The sequence below is a fragment of the Parasteatoda tepidariorum genome, chromosome 4 (genome assembly GCF_982258835.1).
Source record: "Parasteatoda tepidariorum strain Cologne lab strain chromosome 4, Ptep-v5.0, whole genome shotgun sequence".
NCBI lineage: Eukaryota > Metazoa > Arthropoda > Arachnida > Araneae > Theridiidae > Parasteatoda > Parasteatoda tepidariorum.
The window spans coordinates 3,835,147-3,859,450 of record NC_141758.1 but is presented as its reverse complement, the minus strand read 5'-3'; the positions used below and the strand labels follow the sequence as shown (position 1 = coordinate 3,859,450).

Below are 24,304 nucleotides of genomic sequence, written 5' to 3'. Positions count from 1 at the left end.
AATAAATTCCTTAGAAAAGTGAGTGGTGTCCCTCATTTTATCAGAAATAAGGACATAAACAGAGACTTTAAATTAAAAACTATCTCAGAAACATTACTGCACAAGTTTTTTAATAAAGCCTAAATTTGCTCAGCTGCTAAGCACAATAATATTTTTACATCCGAAATGCTAATAGAAGACGCTAAAATAAGACCTCTAGCACACTTATTTACTAGTAATGCTATTTTATCTAACAAATTTAATTAATTTATCTTTAAACTGAGATGGTTCTCTTATCATAACGCTGCAAGTCACCGACACTGCAGTCGACTCATACTTAATACAAACTCCGTTTAATATTTTAGTTGCTGCGATTGCAGCAACTTATTTCTAATTCATGATCAGTTCATTTTTTTCTTTTATTGTTTGTTAATTTTTCTTTATTGTTATCATCGCAAATCATGATGACTATGTTACCGTGAATAATCGAAATCAAAAGAATGTCGACTTTCACCGGTGAATGCCAACAGTCACATAATTGCTTTAGTGAATGTTCGAAATATTTGCTATATCCGATTTTACACTAATTTATTCCTTGATATTGTATTTATTCGATTCCATTTGGATGTTAAAAAATTTTCAGTCATTTTTTTAAATGTTTTTAATAATTATTGTGGCATTTTAAAGTTTAATCATTATATGTTAAAATTATCCCCCAAATTGATTTACTTTTGCCAATGCTTTTAAATTCATCCAAAAACGTTGCTCCTTAAATATCTCGATTTATGAAGAAAACAAATGGACTTATTCCACTTTCAAAAACAACGTCTCATATATTAAGCATCTAGGAAAGTAATTAAGCTCCGAACTTAATTGCTTAGTCGCCAACTTATGCTGCCATTGGCAAGGATTTTACAAGGAGGTAATATAAAAATGCAAAGAATTTATAAAAAATTAAAATTATTCGCCACTATCCAAAAGCATCATTGTTTAAATAATACATTGTTTAATAACACTAAAACGTATTTTCCTTGAATAAACAACTTTTTTTTCAACGAATTCAGATTTTTGACTTCCAAATTATAGAGGTCAGCCTCAATCTGATGTATATGATCCAAATAGTTAGGTCAGGGGAGTGATTCAAACTTTGGTCCCTTTAATGTCACTTTTACTAATTTATATTCGCTATATCACTAAAAGTAAAATTAACGTTATGGGATCCAAGCTTTCTGCCGCCTTCCTTGACCACTCTATGGTTACACTATTTTCTTGATTTTGGCTACCCCCTGTAATTTGGAGTCCTAAATCGTAATCCGTTGGAAAAAGGGTGTATTTGTGCAAAGAAACTTTTCGTGTCTGGATTTCAAAACTCGAAATATAGTCTGCATTTATTAGCATATTTGAGGTCATTCTCTTGAACCATTTAGATTGGTTCTTAGAACGTAAAGATCCGATCATTATAGAACAAAAGTTTTGCAGGGCTGTGTGATTTTTTTTCTTTGCACACTCTGCATATGTTTGAATAATTGATTTTATTGGAAATCAATTTAACTTTTAAAATTTATATTTATACATTAAAGCACAAGCAAATCTTACCGTTAAGAAAACTTTTCTCAACGACAAGTTCAGAGATTCCAATTATGCTTCACTTTGTCAGAAAAAGTTTTTCTAGTGGTAACGAAATCCATTCATTAATGTATGTTTCTTAGGTGAGTAAATTTTCGAGATAAAGTTATTTTGCCCACCACTCCATGTGAATACTTCAAAAATTCATATGTAATGACAATTTGCTGCAGGTCAATCGTGGCAGACGTTTTAAGCAGAGATGCCAACTTGAACCGATTTGTAAAATAGTATTTTCTAATGGTAACTAAATTTAAGATATTTTTAGTTTCGTATAATTCATTTCCAGCAATTTTTCCACCACTATATATCCAAAATTCAAGGTATCATTTAAAATGCAACTTCAATGCATTTAATTTTGGGTAACTCTTTTAAAGAGTAGGCGTAATTATCCTTTTTCTGTAGGTTTTCTATTTTACTCGTTACTATTTTGCTCGCAGGTTCTCTATTTTACTCGTTTATTTTATAGCCGTCATTGAACAGCTGAACCAATTTTTTGGGTTTACGACTACGAATGTTTAACTCCGTATCCTTGCCATTTTAAAGGATAGATATAAGGGAACTTCTGGATCAAATATGTCACGCAATGGACTGATCGTTAAGACACGCTTCCCAGCAGATCACCGAAGTTAAGCATTACTGGCTGCTGTCAGTGCGCGGGTGGGTGACCACTTGGATTAGTCTGCGTACGGGCCGAGGGTGTGCGGTACTGGTCCTCGTTAAACTGTTCTACCGTAAAGTGCTTGACTTCGCGTGCTGGTGGTCGGGCTACCGAAGTGGGGATGCCATCCTCTCTGCAGAGGATCAAAATTGTGATGGCATGTCTTCGGATCATCCTCAGGGATGTTTCCCAGACAGTCACCAATAGCCCAATGTGCAGCTCTAGTGCGACGTAAATGAACTACAACATTAACAACAACAGCATCTGGACCAAATATTGGGAGAAATTTGCTTTAGTGGAGGACTTTTTTTATGGGACTATTCCGCATTTGTGTTACACGGAGAGGAATACCACGAAAACGGCTCCCACGGTTAGATGGACGGCTAGGGGACTCTAATCCATGATCCGCCCTTATTGAGGCAAGATTCATGAATATTGGTTCAAGGAGGGCCCAAGTTATTTTGCTGCTGGGGATGCTTTGTCTTGTAAGCTCTTAATGGTTGTCTTCTGCCTTTTTTTTAAAACTGTTTAAAGAAATTTGACTTTATTTTATGTTTTAATATGTATTTCTTTGTTATGAAAATTTGATTTAAGGTTATTTTCCTCACCACTAAGTGAAGGGTTCATGCTGTCCATAAAAAAATATTTAAAGGAAGTAGCAAATGTAGCAAAAAATAAAATGCATTTTTATAAATTCATGTCCACCACCACGCCTAATTTTTCCAAATAAATTCAGCTAGGAACAAAATCGCAATTTTCGTATTTTTGATATTAGATAAGAAGCTAATAAAAATTTAATTTTTAATTTTTTATGAACCATTTTTAATTTTTTTATGGACAGTTCGTGCCCTGTACATGTAAATAATAAGTTCATATGAAACGCAACTTTTCTCCTATTCTTTCGTTATGAGGCTTATGACGAAAATTACCAAATAGCTCATTACCAAAAATATTGACAGATTTAGTTTAGGATAGTTTAGAATATTTATCAAAAAGTGCAGTTGTGATCGGCCACGGGTATTAACGGCAAGAGAAAATGAAAATAATTCTGAGTTGCAAGTTATACTGCTGTTTTTCTTGATGCAAGCTTTGGATCAGATTTAAATAAAAACATTCACTTCATATATTTTTTATTTTCGAATTCAGTCTACAAGTTTCTGAATAGTGAGAATAAAACTGAGCGAGTGCCTGCATGATTTGTCAAGTGAATCGGGTAAATTATCGCATACCGATTTATGTCTGTGGGAGAAAGTGCAGCGAAATCTTTTTTTTTTTAAAAAAAAACTGGATTGGAATCCATCTAAAGAAGAAAAGAAAAACAACGAAATGGAATAAATAAATAACTCGCTTAATAACATGAAGAAAAAAAATGGATATAACTAGCAGAAAACAGAAAAGGAAAGTCCGCGTTTTAATACGAAAGAAAGGAAAGTATTACAGTGAAATATAAAAGAGAGCTGAAAGTTTATACAGTCTACGCTCTTTAGTACGACTTTCTTTACCGCGACGGATGCATAAAGTTCTATTTGCTATTCCATACACCGAATGTTTTTTTTTACGCCCATTACAAAATTCGCGTTAACCGTGGATTCCAATATAGCGGCTGCAATTTAGTCACTTGATTTGGAAAAAGGTTAAAAAAAATAACTAATACCATTTTTTATTTTTAATGTTTTTAACCAATGCCGTCCCGGATATTTACTTTCGTCATTCGGGTATCAGAAAAGCAGATTTATTGACCACTCTTTCAGAGGAAGTTTGCTTATACAGTATGAAGGACAGGTAGTCTGAGACAGGGTTCGAAAAAACTCAGAAATTTTACCCGTCCCTAAGGACGGCTTGTGCAACAATGTACCCGTCCTCCTTCGAAACCAACCTGTAGCTTCTAAATAAATAAAAATATAATTTTCTCTTATTTATTACAAACATTTATGTATTGCACGATGAATTAGTAGTTACTAGGATTACAAATGCTAGAATTACAATATACAGTAATAAAAGAAATACTAGGTTACTAATAGTAACCTAGTATTTCTTTTATGAAATAATTTAAATGACAAAGGTCAATTTATCCGAGGTTACTGCGTTTTTTAAATGAATCAAATATGACGTTTGCCAGTTCCACAATCAAGCCAATGATTTACAGAGGTTTCTGCACAGAAATCAAAAAGGGGTTTTCCATTTAGGTAGATGTTCATAATTGCGTTTAACGCTTCTTGTTTAAGACCAGTACGTAATGTGTTTTTTTGTAAGTTCATTGCTGAAAAGTCCCTTTCAACCGCAGCAGTACTCCCAGACTGAGAAAACATCAATTCCACCATGCGCAGTATGCTGCTGTATTTCTAGACTAGAGGGTCATTTTAGAAGTGAGGCGCTAGACTCTTGTAAGATAATAAAAATTGAAAATGTATCACGAACATTAACGGGAAAATGGCCGTCCGCGAGGGCTTCGGATTCGAAAAATTCGTTGTCCGCCGGGAATTTTTGACCGCCGAGGACGGGCGAACGGGAGGTTTTTCGAGCCCTGGTCTGAGATTTGAACACTGAACCTTTCTGACTTGAAGTCTGCTCCCTAATCACTCTGTAAACAGTCGGGTTATTTTTTGTTGTTGTTGTTGATGTTACCAGCAATATATGTGTAACACATTCAATCCCTCTTGAATGAAGGAAAGATGTCCTTGAAATGACCGTAATTTATAGTCATTCTTAATCCGCGTAATTTTCTTTTTATAGGATATAATAAATTTATCAATCATTCTTTTTTTAGTTGAAAATTGCATTTACTTTTTTTCTTTCTGAATCGTCTGTCCTGTTGTGTCAATTAATTTTTGATCTGGAAGATGTGGTCTTCACTGTTATCTTGAAGTATGTTATTTATTAATCCTCGAATCAGCATTTAATGCATTAGGGGGACCGGAAAGTAGCCACGTTTCGGTGCATTTGATGTTTGTTATCAAGATTTTATTTTTAATCAATAATAGTTTCACCCTCGTTGACAACAACCTTTCTATGCCAGATCGAAAATGAATCGAAAAAAAAATGAATTGGTTCTTAAGACTAACGACTTAAGACAATGCAACGAAACGACATCACTTTCTGGTCCCCCTAATATTTCTTATCCATGATGTATTATTTAAAAGGGTACATTTACATACTGTGTACAAAATAAATAAATAAAAAATAAGAAACAAGATAACTTCGAAAAATTTTTGACTAAAAATAATTCCAAGCAGAAAATAACTTTTATTAAATAGTAGTAATTCTAAGTTTTATTGTCACTTTGTAAAATCTTTCCGAGTGATCACGCATACTATTTTAATTCTAAAAAAAAACTCATTTCAACAATTAAAGGCGAGGTTGTACATTATTGTATTAAAATGATTTTCTTTCACTAAAATGTGAAAAAAGAATTAATTTTTTTAATAACCAAAGCTGAAAATGAATGGAATAACACTGAATCAACTTAGAATAGATTTTTCTCTATATTAATGTATTTGTCAGTAACAGAATGCCAATGGGACGATATTCCAATCATCATGAGACTCTTTTCAATATTAATGCAATTTTCAGTAACCGAATGTCAAAATTATCGGAATATCTACATGGAATCACCCAAGGCTCTTTTCTACAGTAAATTATGTTTCTGTCAGTACTTTAGGCATGATGTAGAATTTTCTTAGAATCTTCTCTATATTAATGAACTTTACAGTAAGCTAATAATGGAGCGACATCCTACCTATATTATTGCATTTTTTTTCAGCAAGCGAGTGTCAATACTAATAAAATGGCATGGAATTATTTTATGAAGACGCATATCTATATTAATGTATTCTCCTCTAACCAAATGCGATTATTAATCAAATGATATGAAATAAATCTGCTCTATATTAATTTTTTTCAACAATGGAAGGTCAATCTTAATGAAATGCAATGGAATCATTCATATAGACTATCCTCTACATTAATTTGTTTTACAGCAACTGAATTTCAATGTCAATGAAATGAAAGTTAGTCCTCCCTTATAGATGCATATCTGTAGTTTAGTTAGTATTCATTATTTTGTAACTAAATGTCAATATTAGAGAAACGACATGGAATCATTTATGTAGATTCTTCTTTATATTAATTTGTTTTTCAGTCACTGATTATGAAATGAGATGGAATCTTTTATATAAACTTTTTTCTATATTAATTTATTTTTCAGTAACTGAATTTTAACGTGCTCCTATATAGACTCTTCTCTATATTAATTTATTTTTCAGCAACTGAATTTCAATGTCAATAAAATGACATTGAATCATTTAGATTGATTTTCCATATTAATTTATTTATTAGTAGCTGCATTTCAACGCCTTCCTTTTTTAAACTCTTCTCCATGTTAATTTATTATTCAGTAACTAAATGTAAATATTAATGAAACGACATAGACACATTTATATAGACTCTTCTCTATATTAATTTATTTTTCAGTAATTGGATTTCAATGCCGATGAAAGGGGAATCAATCCTCTTACAAAAACTAATCTCGATATTAATTTATTTATGAGGTAACTGAATGTTAATCATAACAAAAGGACATGAAATCCTAATATATTGACTTTCATCTACATTAATAATTTTTTAGACACTCATCGAAGTAATTAAACCGTCTGCTGGTAAGCATTTCTTTAAAAGTTATGTTTAAAAAATGCTGAATGTTAATCACTGAATATAATTGGCCAATTGCATTAGTAGTACTGTCTCGATAATTTAAAAATTGCATTCCTAATCGCTAGTCAGTAGACCGTAAGACGCATCAAATGTACCAAAGAAGAAAAAAAAAGATACATTATTTCCAAGACTCTCACTTTTAAATAAAGGATTCATCTTAGCATGCAGACGAGTCCCATGCAGGGCGCGTGTCTTGCACGCTCTAACGAGTGAAGGGATTAAAAGAAAATGATGAGAAAATGATTTGAGAAAAAAAACGAAAGATGGAATTTTTAAGCATACTTATAGGATGAACATTCTCATAGAAGGACATGATGCATGTTTAAACAGAAAAAAAGTAGTTCGATAGTGAGAATGAATCAATATTATTATTTTTTAGCATTTTGTTTAAAGTTAGACCTATTTTTATTTACCTTAGTTTGGTTTATTATTCAGAGAAATTTTGAAAATGAATGTAACTATAAATATATATAAACTAGGGGCCCCCTGTTTGCAGACGCTCATGAACCCAAACGATTGCTTCGCCATAATTGCTGTTTCTCGGTATAAAGCAGTAGGAATTATTCAACTAAAAATGTAGGTACACTAAAAAGAACACTTGTGATTCCACTTCCCACGTCCAATTTGTTTTCCTTCCATTAAGATCTATTATAAGTGAACAAAAATCATTCTTTGAAATAACATTTAAAATTGAAAGTATATTGTTACAACATATTTGATGAGTTCACAACTGTCATTTAATAGTTTTGATTTCCAAACGAGCGGATGTATATTTCAAATACAATTTTTGCATTCATCACTTTGTGCACGAAACTGAAAGTGAAGTTCAAGAATCATTTAACGAATCTCTTTAACCATCATTCATAATCGTATATTAATGTCATTTGCACCAAAAAATAACAATTATGAAACGGTTCATAAGATCAAACACCAATTAAAATAGCTTTCTTAAAATGTAACGAAGAATTATATTATTCTAATAATAATAAAAGCAATCCTCCTAAACTCGTAATTTAGAAATCAAACAAAATCAAAAACGAAATAATAACATTCCAGATAATTTTAACCTTAAAATTAGGGAAACAAAACTATTTATAGGAAAACAATATCTTTATGACTTATATCAATTTCATGCTGATGACAACCAAACCAAGAAGATAATTAATGAAGGAAAAGTGCCATGTGATTTTCCAGCCAATAAAAATGTATTGACAACAATGGAAACTGCGACATTATCATTAGATTTTTATATATTGTAAGAAACTTATGTTTAAATAAATATAAAAATTAATTCACTTGTACGTAATAAATCAACCTCTTTAATGAAGTTCATCAGATTTTCATAATTCTGTTAAACACTTTTCTCTGGGATGCTCCTCTCCGGCATCTACAGCTGAATGTTAAAATTTTTACACTTCAATGATCTGTAAACACTTTATTTAACGGCTTGCCAGGTGTTATATAGTAATTACGCAAACAGTAGGCTTTGTCTTGTAAACTCTCCGTAGTGATTTCGTACGTTTTTTTTTTTACTGCAATAAGAAAGGATTAAATATATCTACTGTAAAACATGGCTTGTTTTTTTTCTTCATGTTTTTCAAAAAACAATTTCCTTTATTTAAAGCGGTCAACCACAACTTTACAAAATTATCAGAGATTTAAAACAAATCAATAACAACATATGAAAGCTAATTTCATAACCTTTACTTCGTAATCCTAAGTTTAATTATATAAAATAAAATTGTCTGTGTAAATTATTGCTTAAAAAATTATTCGTCTTCACTGAAGAATTTCAAATATTAGTTTTGTTAAGAATTAATTCACTTGGATAAGTTTGGTTAGCTTAACTATCAAAATCGCTAAAATTAATAACTAGAAGCTCATGAAAAATCTGAGAAAGAAGGAATTTATAGGAAGATTTACATATGATTTCACGAATCTATATTCTTCTAGAAAAAATATTGCGAACATTAGTACTGAAGCTGTTATCTATGGTGACGCCATTAAATTGTTGAAAAAGACATTCATTAAATAGTATGTAATTGTTGTTGAGGTTAATATAAACTAGAAATTTCCAGTACTCTTCATCAATTATATCACTGAGATTAAACAGCTATGAATTTGAAGAAGGTCATCAATAATTTTATTGGTTAGAAGGGAAGTATATTAGTTTTCGAAATCAAAACAGTATAGAGAATCAACATTATTCAAAGTTTTTAGTGTACATAAAATCTCTGTACTATTTTTAATATTCCAATTTAGGTGATTATCCAACTTTCTACGCTTTGAGGGAAAATTTCTGCTAGCGGTAGCTGTTTTATTGTGCGATTTTTTGTTTAATAAATTTGTTTTAGAAGTATTTTCTACACCACTACATATGAATGAATCTAAAGCTTATGAAAAAAGCCACTTTACTCCACTTTCTTGGTGAAGCTTTTAAAATGCTAACAAAAATCAAGCAAAATATTGAGCACTTTAGTTTCTGATGGTTTACGACCCTATAAAATATTTCGCAAAAGACGTAGTATTAATTTTTGCCAAGTAAATAAGAAAAGTATTATGAAAGGGGAAAATACCGCAGTACACTCCTATACAACTGAGAAGAGGAGGAGGGTCAGGCCAACACCTACTAGCCATGGAACTGGTCTTCTCTCCAGATTGCGTATTCGAGCATTGTCAACGCGAATCTTTGAGTTTTGTTTACATTGCTCAACCAGCAAGCTTTAATCCCTTTTCTAGCTTTGGAGACCAGAGATATCAGGTTTTCTTCGAATGTAGACATCAGAAAGGGTTGTTAGAGCGTTTTTTAAGATCATCACAAAGAAAGTAAATTACATTTTATTCGTTTAAATGGTGTTACTGGAAGCTAGTCACACCCACTTGATGAATTTCTGTCAATATGCAAGAAGTCCACTGCTTATGGTCTCCTTTATGTTTAAATCTTTAGCAAGAAATTAATACCACACAGTAGTCCACTCTCACGCAGATACAAAACTGTTTCGTACCACCATGGGGATATTTTTCTGGCAATGATTATTGATTTTAGACTTGTCACGATTCACTGAACGAGACTCTTAACGCTTGACAAGATACTGTTTTGAAACATATTCATCATTCCAAGAAGAGAAGATAGAGATGGTATCATGTTTATGTACTTTCATTTGTGATTTATTCACGTTGATTTTTTTTAATTCAGTAATAAATCATTCCATTCGATATAATAACGTTCCACTACAGAAGTTGGAAGTATTCGCTATTGCAACGCTTGAATACGCCATCTGGGGAGAGGACCGGTTCCCTAGCTTGACCCTCCTCCTTTCCTCAGTTGTATAGAAATGTACTACGATATTGTCTCCCTTATTAATATTTTTCGTATTTAATTGTCAAAAATAATTTTTTTAAATTTCCGCGACGCTTTCTTTTGGAATGTAGTATGCATGTTCAATGTAGTTTTCAGTTCCATGCAGTTTTCCAGCTTTAAAGTTTTGAACCTATTTGAAAATCAAGGCAGAAACAAACGTACTTTCTTCTTCTGTGACTCTCCACACGCTACTGGTGAAATCACGCCATAGGTAGAGAGTTCTGCTCTACCCAACTTGCAGCCCATTTCGATCGCCAATATTGAACGACGAGTTCGTAGACAAACTTTCATTTTCCGACAATACTATGCGAGCAAGAGTAATTCTTTGATGCCACCCATATCTGCACACGGGGAAAGTAAGACCAGAAGTTGATAACCTTTCGAGCATGAAACTCTGAAGCTTATCATAAGAACGACATATGTTTTCCACTTAAATTATTATCAAACTCCAAATTAGTGAAACATTTTGCCAGAAAATTACTGTTTAACACAGTTAAACCGGTTGTACCAAGGGTTGGTTCGAAAGGTATACTAGAGGATACTAAGATGCAGTCACCTTTAAGGGGTGGACCCTAATAGGCTAGCATCACTCGCCAAACAAACAGTGGCATCAATTGGAAATGAGCTGCGAGTGGCGTAGATCAGAATTCTCTACCTATGGTAACACTTTGCTTGCTTTCATCATTAGCGTATAGAGAGTCATAGGAGATGGAAGTAATTTAGTTTTTGTCCTGATTTTCATATAGATTAAAAATTTAACTTAGGAAACTATAGGGAACTGGAAATTGTATTGAGCATAGCTCTAAAAGAAAGCGTCGTGGAAATTATAAAAAAAAATACTTGTGACAATTGAGTGCGAAAAATATTAAGAAAGGGGAAAATATCATAGTACATTCATATACAACTGAGAAGAGGAGGAGAGAGAAACAAGACAGCAAACTCACACACAGTTGCAAACTCACAGCAGATATAAAAATAGCATATTGTTTGCAAAAAAGCATCATTTCATATGACGACGCAATCTTCGAAAAGCACCGTTAATAATGGTTCATGAAAAACGAAAAAGTAACTAATAAGCATTATGGACATGATTTACTAAATAATTTTGAAAGAGACCCATCGAAGAAAGTTGGTTGATGGACTGTATCTGATATTATCGACTATTAGTTCTAGTTTGGATATGTTGTTGACGGTATCGCAGTCAATAGCTTTGTAGTAGAATTTGGCTTTTCTCTCTTCAGGGTAATCAGTTTTTTATTTTATTTTATACTTATCGTTGTACAGCCAACCCAAGTATGGGTTTACGACTACTTATGTTCAACTCCGTAGCCTTGACATTTTGAACCCAACCTAGAGGACAATGGAACTCCTGGATCAAGTATTGGGAGAAATTTACCTTTGTGGGGGGCAAGGACTTTTTAATGGAACAAATCCGCAGTTGCTTTACATGGAGAGGAAAACCACTAACACCTCACATGGTTAGCCCGATCGCAACGGGACTCTAACGCATGATCCGTCTACCACTGAGGATATTTTACGTCAGCACAGTGGTCGGTGCGAGCCAGATGCGGAATTTATATCAACCAGCCATCGCTGGGATTCGAACGAGGTTCATCTCATTGCAAGGCGAAAGCTCTATCCCCTGAATCATCACTGCTCAGGTAATCAGTTAAGGGTTAAAGTTTCAAGTCTATGTAAATCATCATTACGAATGCACCATGGAGGAGCACTCATCTATCTAAGGAATTTGTTTTAGCAAACTTGTAGTTTTTTAACTTAAGTTTTGTCTGTAGTGTCCCAGGCTCCATAAGTTATCCGTAAGTAATCCCAGGATCCGTTAGTTATAATAGGTCGAATATACATCATGTGATTAAGTCTCCTGTCAGATACTGATTTGTTGGAATAATGACTTAACTGAGTGCGAAAAAAGCATTGTTTGCTTTTTTTGATAATATGCTCCTTCCAGGTGAGTTTATTTCTTAAATATGACTTCTAAGTATTTAGCCTGATTAACAAATGGGAAGGTTTAATTAAATAACTTAATATTTTCTGTGTTACGAATTGTAGTTCTATGTTTCCTAATAATTAGTAGTTACAACTTATCCGCATTTATTTTAAATTTTCCAATTATTACACCAATTTTCTACGGTTTTGCAACTGATATTGTGGTTTCTAATTGCTTTGTTAGAGCATCTAAATCTGAAATGATGGCTGGATCATCTGCATATTATGCGGTCTCATAGCATACTTGTTTATTTATTGTTTATTGAAATCACAGACATTTGCAGGCTTGTGCGCTCAATTAAGGTTTATAAGCCTTTTACAAATAAAAGGAGAGACAGCACTATACAGAGAAGGACAGCACGAGGATACATCCGGGGTAACACCGGGATACGAACCCGCTCTGCACAGCGTTTGGTGGGCGATACTACTCGGCCAGCGAGGCCCTCATGACATACTTGCAAACCTCTGTTGTAATTAGTGGAGGGTTTTTCTAAGATTAAATTTGACTTTCGTTCGTTTTGTCATCCTCGAAATATGAATATCATCCTCGATTCACGTATTAAATCCTCTAATCAAGTTAACATCTTCATAAATCTATTCAACTGTAAAAAACGTTCAATATTGTGTTTCCCAATTTTTAGAGTTTTCAAATCCAGTATTTTATGAACATTTTCCTATTTCTTTTCCTTTTATAATAAAATAACACGCAAAAGTGTTATAAAAACTATTTCCTGGCTGTATTTAGCTCAAAGTTCTTTAAATTATAAAAATTTTAAATTAAGGTTTTATCCATTCAGTTTCAATTTTTAATGAATCTAATGCTGTATCAAAAACAATTATTATACTATACAAACACATACCTTATATATATATATATATATATATATATATATATATATATATATATATATATATATATATATATATATATATATATATATATATATATATATTTTATTGTGAAAGACCCGCATTTGGTGGTTTTGTTGACCTCCACCGGTGAATGTTGACAATCACATAGTGGCTTTGGTAAATCTCTGAAATATATGCTCGGTGCTAGCCACTGCCCGGTATACCCTACACTGATGTTTTTTTTTTTTTTTTTTTTTTTTTTTTTTTTTTTTTTTTTTTTTGAGGTTCAGTGCTACTGTCCGGTACCCCGAACACTGATGTTTCTCCTAATCTATCCTCAGCAGATATTAAAATATGGAATAAATATTAAAATATCGAATTTATATATAATGATTTCAAGGAATAAATAAATATCAAATTGGATATAACAAATATTTCGGATATTCACCAAAGCGAGATTCTGGGTAATATATCTACATACAAGTTAAAAACTTTCGAAATGAAATTTATTTCTCTGTTTAAAAATAACCCATTATAATAAATTTGTATATTACTATTTTTAATGAATATTGGTAAATAAAGATAAATTACTCCTTTATCTAAATTAGGGATAAATTACTTAATAGATCGTATCGTACAACTTGCATTTTAGCTTCTTTTCTTGAAAGTGGCAACCCTGATCTCAATTAAAGTTTTGTACTTCTTTCAACCGATGAACAGATCAGGCGGTTAAAAACTTAAATTGCCAATTAACGAGGCGGAAGTTATTAAATTAAATGTTATCTTCAGTTGTTACTCCGTAGAAAAATGAATGGATGGTTGACCCGCTACGATCAGTAGACCTGAAAGATACTGTTAGTTATGCTTATTAGTAATGAAATAGTTTAGCGAAAACATGAAATAAATAACTTGAGATCAATAGATAATTAATTATTTAGAAAATAAATTGTACCGTTTCTTTTATAAATATTTTTCCATTACCTTTTGAGTTTGTCCCATTCTAAATTTTTTTTCCATGGGCCGCTGCCCGAAATTTGCCAAGAGTTGCCGATTGATTATTCGGTCACAGACCACGATACGGAAATTTCTATTCCCCTGATATTACTAAAGAATTTCCGTTGTTTTAGAAACTGTTTTTTCTAGCGAATGCATTAATATATTTATACGTTAAAATTAAAAGAATTCTTCACTCCACAATGTTTATATGCTAATGTTTAAAAAGAAACGTAAAATATAAAATAATCAGAAAGTCTCACTCTTAATCGCTGAAAAAACTTATAATAAAATTATATACCTTTTAAAAAGTCAGTTAAGCTTCAGTTCCCTACAGCGAAAATCAAATCACTGAAATTTCATGTTTTGAAGGTTATGAATAAGACATAATTACGCAATTTGCAAGTTTTAAAACACACTACTTAAAAATCTATGGGAAAGTTAGTGAAGTTTAAGAAATATTTCGGGAAACAAGAAATAATTTATCAAACTTTCATTTATTTAAGTTTTCTGTATCGGAATCATTAATTCAAATTTATAACTGCCGAAATCTGCATTTTTTGACGAGGGATTTTCCTAGTGGCGGTAAAATAGCAATTACGTTGATAACTTTTAGCAGAAATTTTATAAATTTTGTCAGTTTTCTTAGAAACTTTGCTATTTCCTTCAATTTAGCTCCATAAATATGCACATTCATTTTCTTTATAATTATAAGCGCAGTGCTAAATAAATAAATAGATTGGATCTATAGTATATATCGTTGCTGTGCCTTATATTTTTACTATTTAAACTAGCACGTTTTTTCATCCCATGCTAAGTTTCAGGAATTAATAAATATATTTTACCTATACACATTTTTGTATTATGTATATGTACACACAGTGTCTTATGTACATGTAAATGTGAATGACCAAAATTGGTGGTTGTTGACTTCCACCGGTGAATGTTGACAATCACATAGTCGCTTTGGTAAATGTTCGAAATACATGCTAGATCTGCTCAAGTGCCACTGCACGGTATACCCTACACTATGTTACTACTATGTTTTAAGGTAAAGTGCCACTGCATGGTATACATTTGCCCGGTATACCCTACATCAATGTTTTGTAAGAGTCAGTGCCACAGCCCAGTTAACCGGTACACTGATGTTTCTCTTAATCTATCCTCAGCATGTACTAAAAACATCGAATAAATATAATAATATCAACGAATAAATAAATATCAAATCTGATATAGCAAATATTTCGGACATTCACCCAAGCGACTTTGTGATTGTTGACATTCACCGGTTAAAGTCGTCATTCTCTTGATTTCAGTCATTCACGGTAACATTTACACATAATTTTTACACTTTTGCTCTGGAAATTATCGTGCCACAGGTCCTTGGTTCGATCTTCGGGCAGGGCAAGGTTGACTCAGCCTTTCTTCCCTTCAGTGGGTCGATAAAATGAGTACCAAGCATGATTGGGAACTAAACATTGGGGGTTCCGCATTGGGCTGTCCACCCAACCGGAACATCTGCTCCTGCATCCCGAAATTTCAAGAAAAGTGAGAATGGGCCTTGCCTCTCTATGGGCTGTCGCGTCACTGAGTTTAGTTTTAGTTTAGTTTAGTATAAGTTTACGCAGTATTATTTTGTTCATATTTGCTCCATAAACTATATGTAACGGCTAAAAGTTTACATTCTTCTATTTGTAGGGTTCTGAAAATGATTTAATTCGAGGCATGCTTAGCAATGGATACCTTAGGGATAACTCAACCATCGCAGCCATCATGAAACACATTTGCTTAGTCTTTATTTTAAGTACTCTTCTCGCAAGTAAGTACATTTTGAATTTTTTACCACTGCGTCAGTTCTCGAAATGGAACTCTGCCATGAAATAGTGCCATATAGTTTCATATGAAATAATGCTGCAAGAGCAACTGGCATAAATTATAGAATATACTCTTGATACCTCAAACATCGATATGTCAAAAACCTTGTTTTGTCAAAAGAATATTTTTCCTCTTGGCATTACATATCTCCATAATGTTAATTTGAGTTCCTATGTCGAAGAATTTCTTCTCAAAATTCTTATTACGTCGAATGTTTTACGAAATAGAAAAGGAATTTTTTCATCAAAATCACAATTGTAATCCAATTATTTTCTATTTAATGCATAAATATTTTCGTCTTTCATTTAAAAAATAAAATTATCGTTACTGTATTTCGATTTCTAGTCAACTATCATTACATGCATATTTATTAGTACTTATTTTTATGTTTCGTGACTTTATTTTTGAGAGTACTTTCCTAGAATATATTTTTCTATTTTTGGAACACATTCTGAACTTACCGTTAGTTCTGAACTTATTATATCGAAAACTCGTTATTTCGAACTTTTTTTAGCGTCTCTTTAATTTTGAGATATCGAGGGTATACTGTATTATCTAAGCAGGTGTTTTTTAAACAAAACAAACAAGATTTGAATGAGCTCTAAATAAGTAACTCAGAGATTGAGTGAGAGGAACACGATACTAAGATTTTTTACAGCTAGATGGCAGTATCAATGATTAGTTTTTCAAGAAGAAAGTTAATAAGCTATAAAGAAGGTTTTTCAAAATTCTTTCGCTTTAAAAAAAAAGAAGAAGAAAAAAGAACCCTCATAGTTTAAGTGCCTTACGCTTGAAGCAAAGCAATTTCAAACCACATATGCTCTCTTACTATAAGGAATTATCTGGCCTTTAGATTGAGCAAATAACAGAAATAATTTAAAATTTATTTAACTTTTTTAAAATGCCAATTTGACAACATTTTTCAGCCCAAATAAACATTATTGCCTTATTCATATTTTTTTGCAAATTTTTATGAGCCGAGATTGTGTAGCATTAGTGTAAGTTATTAAATATACAAAAATTAGACCATAAACGCTTTTCCTGTTCTCCAAACTGTGGCTTTTTTCCATATTGACGCTTAACGCCCTTTTTAGAATAAGCATAAGGAACGCAGGTCAAAGATAGGCTAAACTTGACCTTACAGTCATAAGTAACAGTTGCAAACTGAAATCAGTTATTAAAAATAGCATATTTTATACAAAAAAGCATCATTTCATGATATTAAAGAACCTTCAAATAAAGTGAATAAGAGTGAAAATAATTAAACATTTATTGCAGGGGCTTTTGTGAGAAAATATGAGGGAGGGGGGCTGTAATTTATGTTGTCTTCCATATATTCTATATCATAAATGTTGTTAAAAGGAGCAGTTAAACAATTTCTTGCGTCAAGGAAAAATATAATATTAGGATCATCAATGAGATTACTTATAAGTTCTATATTTAAATCTTTTAAGTGTTTGTTTGGGGCTTCGGTGATTTTTTAAGTGCTTTGGTTTGAAATATTTCAAATGTTTATTTCTTATGTGAGTTGGATAAACAACATCAGGCATGGGCAAAGCGTAGGTTACAATAAGCCTAAGGCATTGTATAGCGAGCAAAATAAAAAACGGGCCACCCTGAATAACTTTTGATCTAATAATCGGATCTTCACGTTCTAAGACTTAATCTTAATGGTTTGAGGGGGTGACCTCAAATATGGTAATTAATTAGAGCAGATGATATTTTTTAAGTTATGAAATCAGACACAAAAAAGTACTTCTTCTGAATAAAAATACCTCTTTTCCGACGGATTCGGATTTCTGACTCCCAAAATACAGGGAGTAGCCTCAATCTGGGAAATTGGGTCCCCATTGTTTCGTCGGGATCCATCCAAAATTTGGATCACCTGTTAATTTTACTTTTTGCGTATTTCGCCATATCTCAAGAACTTTTAAAGCGAATTTAAAAATCGTTGCACGCAATTATAAAATTCTCTTATCAAAAGTTAATTGCATTCAAAAAAATAATTTTTGTTATTTTTTACTGTTTTTTTATTATTTTCTTTCATAGCAGTCATAAAACTTTTGTGTTAAAAGATATATAAATTTTCGCAAAATTTCAAAGTATCTAATTTTTCATGGAAAATATAAATATTGAGCGAAATCGGTTAAATAGTTCCTAAGAAATAAAATTTCAAAAAAAAAAAAAAATAATGGAAATTTAAAACACTTGATTTCTCAGGAACTATTCAATCAATTTCACTCAATATTTGTATTTTGTCATGTAAAATAAGATACTTTAAAATGATGTAAAAAATTATATACCTTGCAATTCACAATTTTTTCGTCGATTGCTAAATAAGATAATAAAAAATAGTAAATTTTCAGTAAAATTTATTTTTTTCATGGATTTATCTTTGGATAAATGGATTTTAAAATAGTGTGCAAAGTTTTTCAATTCGTTTAAAAAGTTCTCGAAATATGGCGAAATACGCAAAGAATAAAATTTACATCAGGGGTTTCATACTTTGGACAGCTCTCCTGATCAAACTATGAGGATCATATCTCCCTGATTGCGGCTACCCCCTGGATTTTGGGGGTCAGAAATCCAAATCAGTCGAAAAAAAGGTATATTTATTCGGAGAAAGTATGTTTTTGTATCTCATTTCGTAACTTAAAATATTGTCTGATCTGATTAATTAGCATATTTGAGCCACTCTCTCAAAGCATTAGGATTGAGTGCTAGAACATGAAGAGTGGTCCGTTCATTTTTTTGCACATCATACATATAGTAAACGTTTCAGATAAAGAATTGGTAAAATCACTGGGTAAAATCATTCTCGTGAAGATTAAAAGTAGGCAGGTATGATATTTTGTTAATTTTTTTCCCCACAAAACATAATAACTACTAGGGAAATTCTTCTACAAAAAGCATTTATGAACAAAAGGAAGGGCAACTAGTGTAACATAAAAATTTTGGCAGCATATTGAACTTCTTCAAACATTCCTATTTCGGAAGAAAAAAAAATTCATAAAAATTTTAACACGCTTAGATCTGAGTCTTCCTTGTTATCAAGTCAGAATTTATCCTGAGAAGTGAAAAAACTGGTAGCAAAAATATTTTATTTGCAGATTGCTATCGGAATAAGTGTACAAGATTCTCGTAACACAACAATAACAAATAATAGATATTTTACTCCTCCCTTGTACATGATATAATTTTATAACCAGATCTTTTTATCGTAAATCACTGCCCTGAACAACGTAGAAATTAATAAACTTCATTGCATTTAAAACTGGTTCGTACGTTTTTTAAAAAAATTAAAAAAAAATGCTACTAGCATTCTAACAATAAATTCTTTTTATTATATATAGCTTTCACTTTAACACTATATATTTAAACTTCATGTTTCAGAACTAGATATCCTTATTTGCAAACATTAAGCATGGTGGTGATTGCGATATAGTTGATATGCATCTCATTTTCTTAGTTTAAGTACCACTTTGAGAATTTTATAAGGACCGTACAAACCCGTTTAATACTTATTGAATGGTACTATTAATTATAATATGTTATTAAAAAGTATTATTTTCAATTAATTCATGTTTATGAATATTCTGAATAAATTTATAATGAGCAGCTACATTACCTTTAAAAATTAAGTACATCAATATTTATTTTTGTAATTAACTATATGTGCCCCACTGCTGTTCGTTGTATGAATGCGGTTGATGCCTTTTATCTTGCCAGTTGCCACTGTGAGGAGTTAGTTGATATCTTTTATCATGATGCTTACCACTGTGAGAATTTGTTTGAGGTCCTTTATCATGATGCATAACACCAGAAGGATGTGGCTGGTGTACTTTTTCATAATGCTCTTTATGAGAACTTGATGGGTGTCCTTTATCATGATGCTTACCACTGTGAGAATTCGTTTGAGGTCCTTTATCATGATGGATAACACCAGAAGGATGTGGCTGAAGTACTTTTTCATATTGCTCTTTATGAGAACTTGATGGGTGTCCTTTATCACTATGTTTATCACTGTAAGAATTTGTTTGAGGTCCTTTATCATGATGCATAACACCGAAAAGATTTGGCTGGTGTATTTTTTCATATTGCTCTTTACGAAAACTTGATAGGTGTCCTTTATCACGATGTTTATCATTGTGAGAATTCGTTTGAGATCCTTTATCATGATGCATAACACCAGAAGGATGTGGCTGGTGTACTTTTTCATAATGCTCTTTATGAGAACTTGATGGGTGTCCTTTATCACGATGTTTATCAGTGTAAGAATTTGTTGGAGGTCCTTTATCATGATGTACAGCACCTAAAATATTTGGCTGGTGTTTTCCGTAATGCTCTTTTTGTGAACTTGATGAGTATCCTCTATCATGATTATTCATACCGTATGAATCTTGTTGGTATCCATGACCATGTTGACTAGTTCCATAACTGACTTGATGTAATTCTTTCCCATGATTATTTTCACCGTGTGAAGTTTTTTTGTATCCTTTATCATACAAATTCCTGTCACTCTTATTCTGTTGATGCCCTTGATTCTTATGGATTTCACCAGAAGAGCCTTGATGGTGTCCTCCACCATATCGGTTTTCACCATGAATGACCCGTTCATTCCTTTTTCCATATTGATTTTCGCTATGAGTTATCTCCAAGTGTCCTTTCACATGGTGATATCCTTTACTATTTTTATGTTCGACATCATCAGACTTTATTGAATACCCTCCACTGTGCACTACTCCGTCAAGAATTGTTTTATATCCCTTACCATCATATCCGCTTGTTTGAGAACCTTTTTGAAATCCTTTACTAACGTGATTTTTGCTTCGGTGGCTCGTTTGGTATTCATCACTATTATGTCCTTTACTGATAGAGCTTGTTTGATGCCTTTTACTATTATGTTTTTCATCACCGCCACTTGGTCGGTATCCCTTATCGTTATGTAAAGCGCCATCGTGACTTATTTCGGAACCTTTTACATCGTGGTCCTTTTTGTGGGAGCTTGTTTCATACCTTTTACTTTCTTGCCCTTTTCTAACATCACTTGCTGGGTAAGCTTTACTAAAATGCTCTCTACTGACATGGCTTGTTTGGTATACTTTACTACCATACTCTCTACTGTCATGGCTTATCTGGTATCCTTCTTTAACCTTTTCTTCTTCCTGGCGACCATTTTGATAACCTTCGCTCTTATGATCGACTTCGTGATGACTTGTGTAGAACTTTTTACTGTTTTCATGACTAACACTGCTTACTTGGTGTTCTGTTCTATCATGCCCTTCAACATGACTGATGTGGCATTTTTTACCATAATTAGAGTCATCACTGTGATGTCCTTTAGCCTGATAACAATCACTGTTATGTCCTTTCTTAGACTTCTGCTCATCACTGTGATAACTGACTTTATCATGATCAAAGTCGCTGTAATCATACCTACCATAATCATAAAAATCCTCATAGTTTTTCTTGAATACATTTCCGTGGCCATCATTTATAAACTTTACGTCTTTTTTAGCTTCATTTGCCGTCATTAAGTGGGTAAGAATAGAAAATAAGAAAATGGTGACAAGCAGTTGCATGTTCAATGGTTTTGTGGACTTTAAACGACGCTACAAATGTAATATCTTCCTAATTAAAAGAGGCTGCTTAGATTTGACTCAGGCTTTTATATACACGATTCGTGCAACCTTGCCCCATGTTTCGATAAGTTTGATTATGGAAAACTAAAAGTGATGTTTCGGTAATAATAAAGTTAGGAACTATGTCTTTAATTACGAGATGATTCATGGTATTCATAATTAGGTAAAGGATAAAGAAATACGTTTTCTTCATATTCTAAAACATTGTTTTTTTCCCACCTACTCTGTGACTGTTGTTCATTGCACGACATTCATCTTTCATTCAATCTTATCTGAAAGGTTGTTTTCATAATATGATGAAAACTAATTGTTTGCAACTATAAAATAGATCAAGGATGAATTTAAGAAATTGATAAAAAAAAATTCTTTCAATGTTTAGAAAAAAATAATACTTTTCTTTAACTTTTTCAAATAATATGATTTATTTCAAAAATAAATGAAATGCTTTTGTTTCCGATAATGAAAATATTTACAGTTTCGCGTCGTCGAATTCTGGTGAGAAATGCTGAGCGAGTCATTAATTCCTTAAAAAATAATTTTAAACGATTTAAGGTTATGTTGATTTAAGAAGAATAACGATTCAATAAAAACATAGATCCAAATGAAATTAAAAAAAAAAAAAAAAAAAAAAAAAAAAAAAAAAAAAAAAACTGATTTTAAATGTAAAATTTGATAAGTTTTAATTATCAATCTGCAAATGGAAATTTTAAACTACTGAATTCTAAACTCGTTTTCATTACGTTTCAATTTCTAAAAGTATGTATTTATTTGTGGGGAAAAGAAACTTTTAACATGCATTTTTCTTTTCGCACACTAACATTTTATAGTTCTATTGCAATTTTAGTGGTTTATATACTTTTAAAAAATAACTGGGACTAACACACATTTGTCTTACATGGAGAGAAAAACCACGAAAACCTGACACGTTTAGCCTGACATCAAGGAGACTCCAACCCACAATCCGTTTACCACTGAGGATATTTTGCGTCAGCATTGTGGTCGGTGCAAGCCGGATGCGGAATTCGTATCAACCAGCCATCTTTGGGATTCGAACCCGGTTCACCTCATTGGAAGGCGAATGCTCTATCACCTGAGCCATCACGGACGAAAAATCATCATCGAAATTTTTTTAACCACAGTGTTTAGATGAAAAATGTATTTACTTCCTGACTTTCCATCACGCCCAGATCCAGTACCTCATAAAAATAAAGTTATAAATTATTATATAGTAATTAGTGTCAAAATATTCACTTTAATAGCCTGTTACCAATATGTGATAAATTCTTTAACCATAATAACATTTATTTATTTATTTCATTCTGTTCCTTAAAATTAAAAAAAAAAATTTTTTTTTAATGAAGGAAAATGTTAAGAAATATACGCTTCATACAATGTAAGAAAAAAAAATCAAAGTAATTCCATGTTTATTAAAAAAAGAATAATCATATAATGCGCATTGAGTGCATTTTATGGATCAGATGGCGACATGCTGACACTTTTTTGATAATGATTTGTTATAATGAGTCGCCATTTGGCAGTTGGTGCCCTTTAATTTTGCTGCGTAGGTTGAGTTGTTAAGTAGAAAATTTAAAAACTTAAGATAATTTTTATTTTTTTATCTTTCATGGACTGTAACAATTTAGTTTTTTATTAGTAGATCAGAAAAAAATATCTATTTACGTCTCTTTTTTACGACAAAATAAAATCGCTTTTATATTCTATGTCTGCTAAAATAACTTTCCCTGTGAAGATTGTCCGGAAAGAATTTATGAATATCTCTCTATTGTGTTGTAATAATTTTTATATTTTCTTTTTTGGGTCAGTCACTGTGTTTTCCTAACAGTAAATGAAACAACCATAAATATCCCACTTCCGAAACTCGTTTTTGAAACTGTTTCAAAGAGAAGAAAAAATGAAAGAAAGTAATACTATGATACCAAGCCAACTTTCAACACTGTTCACGAAAAAATTCTTATTGCTGAAGTTTTCCTTTTTTATTTTTAATTTATTAAAATAATATCTAAACGTATTTGCAAGACCCTAATAAATAATTAATTTAAACTTATTTATGACACACTCGTTAATAATCCACACACTCTTACTACTACGGAATTTCCGTAGTTTCAGCAAAACATTTTTTCTCTTGGTAGCAAATGCATAATAAATTAATATTTTAATAAATTAGAATGAAAAGAATTCCGGCCACCACTACATATTAATTATTTAAACAGATAATATAATAGAATTTCAATCTTAAAGTTTGCGTAAATAAATCTACCCTCATTTTCAAATTCGATGAAAGAGCAGATAGTCCTACGGAATAGGTACTCCGAAATTTATGTTTAAATCCGTGGGGGTGCCAACTTTCTCCGCTTTGAGAAGAAGTATATTTAATTAGTAGCAGCGAAATATTATTTGTTTTTAATTTAGTATTTTTCATTTTAGGTGATTTTTCACCACTATACATCAAATATTCGAAATATCTTATGGAGGCCTGCCAAGTACTACGTTTTTTGCAAAATATTTTATAGAGTGGGTAGCCTTTTAAAAATCAAAGCTTTTAGAATTATTGGTAATTTTGCCGACATTTTATAAGCCTCAGTA

General features: G+C 31.9%; 1 protein-coding gene across 2 annotated transcripts in view; it reads left to right on the top strand.

The window, feature by feature from the left end:
- The window catches only part of Cad74A (cadherin 74A), a 138,739-nt gene that overhangs the window by 11,249 nt on the left and 103,186 nt on the right, over positions 1 to 24,304 (top strand). For both annotated transcript variants that reach the window (XM_087160531.1, XM_087160530.1), the window contains exon 2: positions 15,882 to 16,002. In XM_087160531.1, the coding sequence (XP_087016657.1) occupies positions 15,909 to 16,002 (94 nt within the window). In that variant the 5' untranslated portion in view covers positions 15,882 to 15,908. The remainder of the gene's footprint in view (positions 1 to 15,881; positions 16,003 to 24,304) is intronic.